Here is a 12448-nt window from a genome sequence, read left to right as displayed (position 1 = left end):
TTAATTTCGCGATTTTAACGAGGCAGTTGGAGTCTTTCTAAATGTCAGGGTCGCTTTGGAAAACTGTAAAAGAACACGGTTTAATTGCGCCGAGTTTTAAAAGGTCCTATAAATGTAATTGGTATTTTAATACAAGTTATCAAATCATACAGCTCCTTCTCCTAAACATATTTTAAAACAAACGAGGTCGTCATATTTAAGGTTTTAATGATCAATTTCCTTATTATTGATAAAGGTTTAACTATCGTATGGAGGGAATTGGCTTTGTAATAGGGCCCCCAAAAACGGCTGTAAACTCTTTAACAAACTATAAAACGCCATAAAGCCGAGGCTGTTGTTGTTGTTTATACCACAGCGCATAAAAGCTGTTAGCATTTTACGAGTTCCTTCCTCTACAGCTATAAAATCACGGGTTCGATCGGCCCCCTCCGCCTTATTGCTAGATGTTGGGGGTGTCAATGGCGAAATTAAAATGATTATGGCTTTTCCGGCACGATCGGCAACTTTGGCAGGGGATTTGCACCCTTCCTGTTGCAGAAGCTGGGGGTCTTCCCTCCAACCCTAAAACTGCTCTTCACCGCCCCCCCAACACCGCAGATTCGCCCCCACTTTTTCTCTCTTTTTCTTTCTTTCTTTTTTAAATACAAGATACTCAGGAGAGGGGGGGCTATGGGAGGGGTTGGGGGAGAGTAAAGGAGGGAGGGAAGGTGGGGAAAGGAAGGAGAAACTTTACCGACGTTGGAGCATGGAGCAGAGTTGGCCCCACGACTGCAGACACCGCAGTTTTGCACAATCTCAGCACTGAGTGGGGGAAATAAGGAGGGGGCAGGGCTGGGAGAGAGGAAGGGGGTGTGTGTGTATCTGGGGGGGGGGGACAGACTCCAGAAGGCTCTGCGACCCAGTCAGCGCTTTTAGGGATGTATTTTTTGTGTCTGAGATGGCACAGTCGGGCTGTCACCAATCCCTAAAAGGACCAAGGGCCGGCACCCACACCTCCCAGCTCAATAGCCGAACTGTTTTCGCTACCCCCCCACACCTTTGTTTGTTTTTTTTAATATTATACAGCATATAGCATTCCTACCCCAACCGAAATAGGGCCCTCCCCAATCAAAAGCAACATGTAAAAGGGAGAAAAGGACTAGCTACCTTTCGGGCTACCAGCTTATGCCTCGGTCGCCCAATACTGAGGGCGTCTTTGAGCTCTGACTGTAAGCCGGGGGCGGGGGGGGGAAATAGTTTGTTTAGGAGGGGGCCCAAAAATAATCAGATCTCCGTTGGCCTCTGTCACCTCCTGACCTGAAGATAGGATAGGCAAGTGTGTGTATGGGAGGGATTGGAAAGGAAGGTTTGGGCACTCGGAATCTTCTATTTGCAACCGGGTTCTACTTGACCCAGAAAACTCGGCTCTGCGAAAGGCATTACAAAAGACAGTTGCTGAGGCCTGGATGTAGTTCTAATGGCCGGGACCTATTAGCGTTCAATGTGCCCCTTTCTCTGCCTCCTCCTTGACTACCATGGTGTGCCCTGGCCTGTCCGGCACTAGAGAGTCCATCTCTTCCTTGAGATCGTTTTCCTTGCAGGGGGGAAAAAGGGAAATTAAATGGATTTGTATCCAAGATATTAGCGTTTTCGTTTTTGTTTTAATTGACATCAAATGTCTTCCGGTACACTTCTCCGAACTGGGCTTAGGCCTCCATTTTTCAGAGCCCTTCGAACATCCTTCCCTTCCCCGACTTACCGCTTTGGTTTAAAATAAGGAGTGCTACTCTCTTGTTTGAGTAGTACCCCCACCCCAATCGCAACTAATCTCCTGCTGAACGTCTCCTCCATCCCTGCCACCTACGAGGGGGCAGAATTTCCAGGAGGAACTCAATAGTGGATTCTGGAGAATGGGAGAGAGATACAAGAGAAAAGGAGAGAAACGGGAAAGGAGAGGAGAAAAGCAGAGGAGACAAAGGGGGCTCGGAGAAAGAAGGAAGCCAGGGAAAACTGGGGGGAACGAGGCAAGAGTGAAGCGATTGTAGGAAGTTAGCATTTTTATCAAGTTCGGAAGCTTTTTATTGCTAAGGCGTGGAGTGAACTCACCAGTAAGGCAGGAACTCACCACGAATGGGGAAGGCTCCTTCTAAATCATCCCACTACTGTACCGGAGATTCCCGAAGAAAAGAAAATGTTTCTATTATAAGAGAAAACAAGGAAGAGTGAGAGAAGAGAATTTATAAACACCCAATGGAGGCTAGATTTATTAGGGAGGTGTAAGCTGAGGGGGAAACTGAATTTGCAGCCTGTGTCCTCTCTCGGGTAGGGAGACACGGGAATTCCTGAGCTAACCAATGCAGTAGGACCAAGGCCCTCTCATTCCGCTCTCGTGGTAGGGTAGGGGAGACCCGGAATTGGGGAAGGACTGGAAAATCGCCGGGGAAGCCTGATCGTGCAGTCAAGGAGGACAGGATCCCAAGAGGATATCCCCTCACCCAGATCTCTCCAAATCAAGATTTCTGACCTCAGAGTAGCAAAAAAAAAAAAGGCAACAACTTGCCCTCCTACATCCCTCCCAAGTGCCCCCAAAATCCAAGTAGCTGGCTTGCCCAGAATCTTTGCTTGATGGAACCGGACAGATTCAGTCATCAAGATCTTTAAGAAAAAACAAAAACCCCGCACAGTAAAGGGCATTTTCAGACACCAGTGTTCGCGTCGTCGAAATCCGAAGAAGTCTAAACTATTCCTCAGTTCCAAGGAGACTAGCCGTATGGAGGCCCCAGGAACCTTAGAATATCTATATAGATAAGTACACAGGTAAGTAGGTAAGGTGTCCAGACAGACGACACAAACAGGCAGACAAACATTTCAAATCCCTCCTATTTCAAAGACCCACTCGTCTAGCTCCCTTATTACAAGAGGACCAAAATTCCAGAGGGTGTCCCACAAACTCCTTTGCTCCAAACCTCAGGAAAGTGCCATTGCTCGACCTGTTTCCTCCCTAGCCTGCCTTTCCTGCAGTCAGGCCCAAGTCCCCACCATACTGACTCTAAAAGTCAAGCTTTCCCCTGAAGATGACTTCTCCCTAACACCCTGGGGCCATCCTCCTTTCCCTACCCCTTTTCACCTGTCCTTCTCTATATCTAGGAACCATTCATATATACCCCTAAAAAATCCTGTACCTTGGAACTACTGCCTCATGTTTATCTGGACACATTATTAGTGATTTAGTGTCCATTTTAACATATTTGTTAGACCCTTACCAAGCCTTCCACTTGGGGAACAGGGATCAATTTCTTCTCAGTGGGATTCTAATTCCTTATTTCCTAGGAAAGGTGGGAACAAATATTTATATATGTATATACGTTATATATACACACAAAATTGGGAAATGACCATAATTAGCCCGATATCTTTATTACGTCCAAATTATCCCTGACTTTCCGTAAATGTGCAATTTACTAGCTTCTGGGACCGCTAAGGTGATGTTTAAAGTCCTGGTGCCCTAGAGCCAGCGCTCCGGGGATTTTAGCATGGAGCAACGGCGCCATCTAGCGGTCATCCCTCTACAAGGGCTGACCTGGAGCAGCGGTCCAACCTGGTTGCAGGGAGAAAGGGAAAGGAAGAAAACAACAACAACAACAAACCAAGACCTTTGGTTATTAGCAAAGGGAGGAAGAATGTGAGAGAAAGAGAAAGAGTTGAAATCAGGAAACGGTTCATGAGGTTTTGCGGATAGGCAAAAAAAAAAAGACAAAATAAAAGAAGACATAAGCGGTTTTCTCCTCATTCTCTCCCCCGCCACTTCTGCCTGGAAGCCTGTAGCATTGCAACGTTTATGGACCATACAAGAAGGCCGGGGGGGGGGCGGTGCGGAATGAGCGCTTTTGAAAAGCCACACAATTGTTTCGAATCCTGAGACTAAACAATTGGGCTTTCTATAGGGAAGAAGGGACAGAGAGGACTAGAGGGGAGAGAGGGGCTGTAAATAGATGAGAGCCTGCCCGGATCCAGACGTCTCGCCTTAACTTTGTGTGTGTGTGTGTGTGTGTGTGTGTGTGTGTGTGTGTGTGTGTGTGTGCGGGCGCGCGTGTGTGTAGAGCTTCGTTTACGACTCTCGATTCTAGAAGCCTGCAACTGTTAAGTGGGAGGAAAGGGGTGGGGGGGGTGGGCAGAGAACAAAGAGATGAGTCCGGAATGCAATATCTAAAGCGTCTGTGACAACAAAGTCCCCTTCCCTCCTCCCATCTTTTTTTCCCCCTTGTTACGCCTTCCCCCTTCCCCCTCCTCTCACCCTACACCCTTCGCCACCCCTAGTATGTGTTTGTGTGTGAAACTTCTAGGTGTCCACAGATGTAGCCCCTCTCCCTGCCTACCCACCCTCCTCCCGCCCCAGCCCCAGCACTAATTTGGGAGAACCGGAAAGTTTCCGCTCACTGTTTGCTTTGCTGCTATTTAGTTTCTTAACCTTCAGAAATTTCTACGCTATAAAGTTTTATAGCGGTCATATTCTTTTACTGCGGCGCACACTGCATTGAATTCGCTCTCGGGGTCTCTTTGCGTCCCTCTCTCTCTCCTTGTATTTTTCCGTCTCTTCAGCGACAAGTCACTTCCCAATCTCCTTCCCTTCACAAGTCATCTCTCCCCTCTTTGTTTTCCCCTTCAAGTAGCCACCTCCCATCCGTGGGACCCCGGCGCCACTGAGAAGTCCCTTTCTCTGGTTCCCTAGCTCTGTTTCCTGCTGATGTCCGCTCTCCTCACTGGGCTCTCACTTTGGAGAAGAGCTCAGCGCTATCTGCCGACCACAGAGCCGCATCAGCAGTACCAGGGCCAATTACTATGCATGTAATATATTTTCTATGATATATAATAAAAGCCTGTATTTTCTATTACTTAGAACATTCATAGGGGTGTGAAGGAAGTCTCTTAACACAAACGTCCAGATTTCTTTCCCTTAATAGTTCTCATTCCCATTTATTTATTTTTCCTTAGTTTGAGGGGAGTAGGCCTCCATTTAATTTTCTGGGCTCCTCATTCCTGAGTTACCTCCCTCCCCTTAGAACCCCTAGTGAGTAAGAAAGGGCCCCCTGGCATCAGCAGGTCGAGGAGCAGCTTGGACTAAGGTCAGAGATATAAGACTCACTGGTATGTATCCCCAGGTCAGGCCAACACAGGCTGCGGGACCACATGAAAATACTTATAAACTTCTACTTAGAAGAGATGGGGGGGGTAGGCTTGCTCCAAGGTTGAAAAGCGATCTAAGTCCATCAGAGAGAGAGGACACAGAGCCTCAAGAATCCAAATCCATGATTGTCAAAAGGGAAGAACAACAGCCCAGACCCTTCATGTTCCCAGCAGAATCTCTCATACTTCCTAAGAGTACACCCCCTAACTGCTGCCTGTGGTTGTGGTAAGGCAAAGGAAAATAAAAACCTTAAGGAAGACATCCTTACAAAGCACCCCCAATCTCATGCCCTGCAAAGGCTAACAAGACTAAGTGAAGAAGGGAGACAGGAAAGAAAAAGGGAGGAGAGGACTTTTCCAAATGAATCCAAATGGGAGACCCTTGGCCTGGTCAGGATTTCATTTTTTTTTTTCCGAGAGGACAGGGGATGGGCACTGGAATAAATCCATGGATGTTCTGAAGAGACTGGTTCTCCTCCTAGAGAAACCTGGAAGAAACAGGCCTTGTTCAACTCCAGGAATTCCCGCTTACAGCAAACCAGTTAAAGAAAGCTGATTCTTGAGAATGGGTAAGGGTTTCTACATTGGAAGGGAAGTAATATTACAGGGCCTTAAGTATTTACTAAGCGTTTGTTTACCTATGACTACCTAAAGGTGACATTCTTTAGCATGGACATAATTTGTTCAAGACAAGGAGACTGGAAGAAGAGATAAGCCAGTATTTAGGTCGATGTTTTAATCCCAGTAAAAATAGTTTAGAATGTAGGGAAATAGCAGAGATCCCTCCAGCTCGGGATATGGGTGGGTGTGGAGAAGCTGAGAGGAAGAAATCAGCGCTCCTCCAACCCCAGGACCATTTCTTCTGTTTCGTCTCCTGTCTTCCCTTCATCGGATTGGAGCTCGGGCTTCTGAATTTAGAAGCTCATTACCTGACAGCAAACATAGAACCCACGGTTTCTGGGGAATGGAAATGGAGGAGGCAGTAAAGGATAGCTCCCCATCTCTCCTTATGTAGGGTTAAGGGAGTTTCACCTCAGAGAAATCTGATCATTTTTGCCCACCATCAGCCTTCCCGGGAACAAGGCAACGGCTTAAGCGGGTGAGAGGAGAAACAAGAGATGCACGCAAAAAGAGAGATTTATTTTGAGATATATATATATTTCGGGGGGTTTTCCTTTTTTTTTTCTTTCAAAACGAACAATCTGAGCTCTGGGCTCACCCCCTCCCTTCCCGTCTTCTTCCCCTCCCCCCTCCCCAAAATAAGTGGCAACCGAAATCAGGAGGCATGGTTACCCCCCAAAAAAGCACAAACACTGACACAACATTACAACACCCACCGACATAGCAAAAAGTTCCAAGCGAGTTCCCCCTCCGAGCAGCCGGGGGACAAGGAAAGATGATTCCTCCAAAACCTGGTTTGGGGAATGCGGGCACGGGGAGGGACTGAGGAGGGACGGAAAGAAAGCGTCAGTTTGTCTCTCTGAAGACTTCATTCGTCCTTTCCACCCGGGGCTAGGCCCGAGGGAAGGCGCCCTGGTACAACGGTGGTCCCAAGTCTCGGACCGAGTCCGGACTTCTGCGCCGCCCACAGAGTCTCGGGATTCTTTTTCCAGGGCGAGATGGAACACAGCGGGACCGACCATTCCTTTTCGAGAGGAAACTTCGGGAGCCTACGGATTCCACTGGCTTTTTGCAGACGTGTTGGACCAGAAACAAAGTGGTATGAAGGAAAAAGAGAAGACCTCCGCGGGTCCTTACTGGAGGCACAACTCAGTTTTGTCACTCACAGCTCCTCTTGGAAGGGAGCGAGGACGGAATCGATTCACAATAAATTACAAGTAGGAGTCTCCCGGCCTTGCCTCGGTGAATAGAGCTCCGGGTAAAGTGAATGGAGGGAGCTGGGTTTACTCTCCAAGGTATTAATTAGACGGTCTGTCCGGGTTGGGACTGGACTATTCCAAGGTTCAGGGCCTGCGGGAAGTGCTCCGAGCTGGGAAAGCTGCATTTCGCAACACAGAACAAAAAACAAAAATGGAGATATGGGAAAAGAAAAAGATGGAAAGAAAGGAGCTGATAATTGGCCTGTCTTTAGCATAAAGGTACCAGGAGCCTGTCAGAGAGCTAGGTAAGGGACCTGGAGACAGTGAATTCGGACAAGACCCATTTTGCTCTTCCCACACCCCACCTCAGCTTCTAGCTCTGGGCGGCGTTTTTTAGTGGATGCGTGTGTTTGTTCAAATAAACGAGTAGATCTTCTGTGAGCAAGTATGGAGCGAATGAGCCTTCTCCGAGATTCTAAAAACAACTCCGTGTATGTATGGGGCGGGGGGTGCCGAGGAGTCAGAGGTTGCACCAGACCCTTTTGTATCCTGGAGGGAGATCCTGCGAGGCTTAAGTATAATTTTATGTCACTATGCCTACGTTTATTTAATCTGAGGGAAGCTTGTTCAGGCAAGTATAGGTATATACGTAGGGGTTTTGTGTATGAACAGTGTACGTTTGCGTGTGAACAGCCCACAGTTCTAACAGTGTGGTCGGTGCTTCATGCAGTGTTCATCCGTGTGTTATACAGGCATCTATCGAGCTTACGTGTTGAAGGGTCTCCAAGGGCGGGTTTCTGTGTGGCCAGCAAAAATGGTGTCCTAACCCACTACAGGGACAGAGAAGGAGGCAGCCAGACTGATTTGGGACATATTTTCCCATCTGCTAAAAGGATCTGAACTGGTTACATCTACTTTCTAAACCAACTGCCCACCCTATCCCCACTTCTACTGCTCCCTTCTGGAGTTCCCCAAAGCATCTTCAGGTAGGAAGCTGGAGAGCCCAAAGGAGGAGGAGGAGGAGAAGTTCAGAAACCAGACTTTGGGCACAGAAAAAGTCTGCGATAAAGTGAGAGGGACCCCCTCCCCGCTTACATGACTGAAACCCTGGGAGCATAGTGTTGCGACCATCGCTTATAAATAAGATTCGATGGAAGTGATGGGGTAAGTGACGACGTGGGAAGGGGGTGGGGAGGGTCGAGCTGTCTATTCTTTGCCTTGTTCCTTATTCATTTTCTTCATTTTCATCCGTCGGTTCTGAAACCAGATTTTGACTTGTCTCTCACTCAAGTTGAGAAGTCTGGCCACCTCGTGTCTACGGTCCCTGGTGAGGTACATATTGAATAGAAACTCCTTCTCTAATTCCAGCGTCTGGTATTTGGTGTAAGGGCATCGCTTTTTCCTGGAGGAGCGGGCATGCAACCAGTTGGCAGAGGGGTTGGCTGAAAGAGAAGGAGCGATAGAATCAAAAGAGAGGAAGAGAAAAGATGGCCAGGAAGAGAATTGATTCCCCAACCTTTATAGCTTTAGGATATGGACCCTGACCTGTCCCCCTCCTGTCAGTATTCCACATGCATTTTGGGCCTCAGTACTTCAAGGTGACAACAAATACCCAGTTCGTTCATCTGCCCTCTCCCCGCTCCCCCAAGTCATCACCTGGAGGTGGGAATTCACCTACAAGAGACCACTAAGAAATTAATAATAATAATAATTAATAATGATGACACATGATTATATAGTGCTATATGACGTTTGCCTGGTTTAGATTTTCCCGATTGGGACCAAGCCCTAGCTTCTTTGGCCTTCAACCAAATCTCTAACAATTTCTGACAGACCAAAGCTCTTTTCTAAACTGGATAGGGCTAAAAGCCTCTTCTATATTGTTCAGGATTAGAACATTGTAAAAGGACAGGGCAGGATGAGAGAGAGATAGGGGTGATGTTCTTGACAAGCAGCAGAGGTTTGGGGTCGGAAATAGATGAGTTCTCCCCAATACCAACTTTCCTTCGTTATGGAAATTGCCCTAAGCCACTCACTAGCCTCACAGGACTTGTATGTTCATGTCAAAATAACACAAGAACACCCAAACTCACAAGCACACAGGCACACGAGTACATCCATTCCAATTGCAACCATTTGTCAACTCCAACCCACGCGACTTTGCCGGTGGCTCTGAAATAACTTATGATTGCAATATTCTCACCTTGGCCTTTCTAGGCCTCAGAGTTTGGTTAAGCCAAGGTTCAGAGAAAATATGCAGGGAAATTGAGGAGGATGGGGCGGGGGAGCAAGGGCCCTAGTCTCAAGTCTCCCGCTACACACACACACACACACACACACACACACCCCTCTACTTTGCTCAATGCCCATACTGTGAGCAAAGGTGGGAGAAACGGGGAGAAGAATCAAGGGGGAAAGAAACAAAACAAAAACTAAGAGACAACCCTCTTTGCCTCCTTCTCTCTACGATTCTTTTCGAATTCTCAAAATAAAAGCTAAACCAATGGAGAACAACAGCCGGCCTGGGTTGATTTCCTCTCCCGAAATGGAATGCCCTGAATATTTTAAAATAATCCGGTTAATCTGACGCTATAAGTACCGTGTCTCACCAATTTGCTGCGCTATTTCCTTAATGTGATTGACTGGGCTGGGACATGGAGCAACATTAAATATTAAAGAGGAAGAAAGCTGTTAATAATTGATGCTGACGAAGCTGCTCCCTCTCTTTAATGGGATTTCGAGGCCGAGTTTGGGGCTTTGGGGGGGGGGTTGTGGGCGTCCTCCTAAAATACAAACTCCCTTTCAGTCCGGCCAGTTCGAGGGGAACATTTGTTCAGTAGAGAGTTGGGGGGAGTCGTCTTTTCCAGCAGAGCTGACCCCAGCTCTAACCCTGCTGAGCCACCTCCTGCGCTCCCACCCCTCATTGCCATCCCTCTCCAGACTACTGTGGCATGGAAAAACCATAGGGAATCAGACAGAGGGGAGCCAGGACTGCAAATTGTATCTTCAGCCCCAACGGAAGGGGAGAGAGAGAGAGAGAGAGAGAGAGAGAGAGAGAGAGAGAGAGAGAGAGAGAGAGAGAGAGAGAGAGAGAGAGAACACCTTGCCATGTCTCATCTCGGCTTTGTTTATTGTTTGGAGGCATGTTTTTTGCCCAAATATCTCCTACCTTACTTCTACTCGACCTCAAAAACGGGGACAGGCAACACTAGGGGACTTGCTACTTCTGAAAGACTGGAGAATGGGGAAAGAAGTATTCCTGAAAGGTTTTTATTTGGGGGGGGGAGAAGGAGGAGCAGTGCAGGACAAGGTCCATCCAGAAAAGTTAAGCTCCCCTTTAGCCCACACACACCCAGTCACCTCCATCAGCTCTCCAATAAAACTTGGGGATTTCGACCTGTGTACCAGGAGATATAGGTCCGGGGAAGTTTAGAGTAGACTCCTGAGGTGTCAAAGCGTTCCAACTTAGGCGTGATGATACAGTTCACAGAGGCTACAGGGCGGGGGCACCCCTGAGGGAGAAGTTTGGGGCTGGGTAAGGTGAATCATCCTCAGCTGAAAAGAAAACACAGACGATGTGGGACTGGCTAGAGCTCAGAGGGACCAGGAAGACATCCAGGAGGCGTAAGGCTTTCCTTCTAGCTTCTGGTCCTTCCAGGCTTGCTGCGCCCGTGCCCACATTAACTCCTGACCCGGAGGGGGGAGCTGGCGAGGCGGAGCTGGAAAGACTGGGACGGGATGAGGGCGGATGTCTTGGGTACTATTGTTACGTGGTTGTTTTTGTTCCTTTCCTTCATCTTTCCCTCCCTCCCTCCCCCAAACAGGGGATGGAAGCGGCGCGTGATCCAGTTTGAACAATTCACCAAGCTGTTGCATCTCAAATAAAACCCTGATGAGGCGCCCCCTCCCTCCCTCCAGTCCTTCTCCTCTTCGCCTTTTGTTTGTTTTTACTGTTTGTCCGTGACTCAGAAATATTCATTTCACCGACAGTGAATTTAAGAAACGCGAGCACTCTGTCTCTAAGACCTCTCCCCATACACACACTTTTCATAGTCAAAGAGAATTTATCAGGTTAAGTCTCGGGGCCAGGGATCACTTCGAAGCTTCCCAGGCTTCCCCTTACGCCTTGTTTTGCTCCCCCTGGTCCCTGACTCTCTCCTTGCCAGTTCAGTGGCCCTCTCCCCTCCAACTTCGCTCCAATCCAGCCAGCAGCACCCTGCCTTCGAGTAAGGAAGAGAAAGACAGAGGACTCGGGAAACTGGTCCAGCATGCCTTTATTGCCTGGACAAAGCTCCTCATAGAATTTTAAGGGGACTGCCACATCTACCCCCTTTCCCGCCTCCAGGGGTAGTTGGCCTGCCCCACTTCCGAGTATCCCGCCCTCCTTCCTTCTCACTCTCTCAGCCCGACACCGTTGTAACTTCACATTGTCCGAGGTTTATTACCTCCCTCCCACCTCCCCACCTCCTCCCTCCCACCCTTCACTCTCTAGCTGCCTTGGCATTTCCTCACTTTTTATAACTTACTTTGATCAGGCCTCTCTTTGTCTTCGCTTCCTTCACAAAGTTTATTGTCTCCGTAGCCGGGTCTTTGATTAGATAGGATAGCTTCCCTTCCGGACGAAGTTTCTAAATTGTACTCCGGGGTGCCCTGCTTAAGGAGCTCCCCTGAGCCCCCCAGCAGCGGCTCGGCTTTCACCAGGGGCTGCCCGGGCCCCCCTTCGCTCCTGGGCACCGGCTCCAACCAGGTGCGGAGATACCTGCTCTCCGAAGGCGGGACGCTCTGGTGTTGTATATACGGGTGGTAGACAGAAGGGAGGTTCCCCGATGAGTGAGGGCTCAGAGGCGTCCACGAGGCGCTGAAGACCGGAGCTTTGGGCTGGAAACTACAGGAGGGGAATTCGAGATGCTCCGCGTGGCCGGCTTGGCGAGGACTCGTGTATTGGCCGGAAGGAAACTTGGCTGGAGGCGCGTCTTCACTCTCGTGACTTATGATCGAGTCAACATAATAACTGCTAAGCGTCCCAGAAATGGACATTCTCAGACATTATACAGGGAGCGTTTTCAGGGAAGGGAAGCGCTAGCGCGGAGGCGCCCTATATCGGGAGAGGTGGCTACAGGACAGGTCTGAGGGTTTGGACGCGACCCCCCAACCCCCCACCCACCCACCCCCACCCCCTGCTCAACTTCTCAGCCAACAAAGTACAGTTGAGCAGCCGGGCTCGGCGCTTCTTGCAAAATGATTGGTCAAAGTTTTTCCGACTGCCTGATAAAGCGTCAGCTTCGACGTAAATCAATCGAGCGAGGGGGCTGCGCTCCCGCTGTCATCCGCGCTGCATTCCATATCAAGGATGAATTGTTTTATGCAATGTGGCAACACGTCAGGGCTCCAGCGACCACGTAACCTCAGCCCGAGCCGCCGGCCGCCCGGGGTCCCCCCCATTTGGAGGAAGGGGGGTTAACTCT

The 12448-nt window shown here is 48.9% G+C and overlaps 1 protein-coding gene across 1 annotated transcript; it reads right to left on the bottom strand.

Moving 5' to 3' along the window:
• Nucleotides 1–6397: 6397 nt before the first annotated feature.
• HOXB9 (homeobox B9) lies at nt 6398–12112 on the bottom strand. The gene is made up of 2 exons (XM_020997623.2): nt 11510–12112; nt 6398–8425 (listed from the first exon to the last, which is right to left on the bottom strand). Exons 1-2 carry the CDS (start codon nt 12018–12020, stop codon nt 8190–8192), a joined length of 747 nt encoding a protein of 248 aa, XP_020853282.1. The 5' UTR covers nt 12021–12112; the 3' UTR covers nt 6398–8189.
• Nucleotides 12113–12448: the final 336 nt, after the last annotated feature.

Source organism: Phascolarctos cinereus, unplaced genomic scaffold (genome assembly GCF_003287225.1).
Source record: "Phascolarctos cinereus isolate Bilbo 61053 unplaced genomic scaffold, phaCin_HiC Scaffold_5;HRSCAF=322, whole genome shotgun sequence".
Taxonomy (NCBI): Eukaryota; Metazoa; Chordata; class Mammalia; order Diprotodontia; family Phascolarctidae; genus Phascolarctos; species Phascolarctos cinereus.
Note: the sequence above shows the minus strand (reverse complement) of the source record. Positions and strands in the feature narration are given on the sequence as shown.

What these genes read in the sequence shown, in the direction of transcription:
- HOXB9 (XM_020997623.2), bottom strand. Translation starts at nt 12,020, where the DNA reads ATGTCCATTTCTGGGACGCTTAGCAGTTATTATGTTGACTCGATCATA. An exon ending in CAAAGAGAGGCCTGATCAAA is followed by an intron (nt 8,426 to 11,509) that starts GTAAGTTATAAA and finishes CTTCTCTTTCAG; the next exon opens with CCAACCCCTCTGCCAACTGG.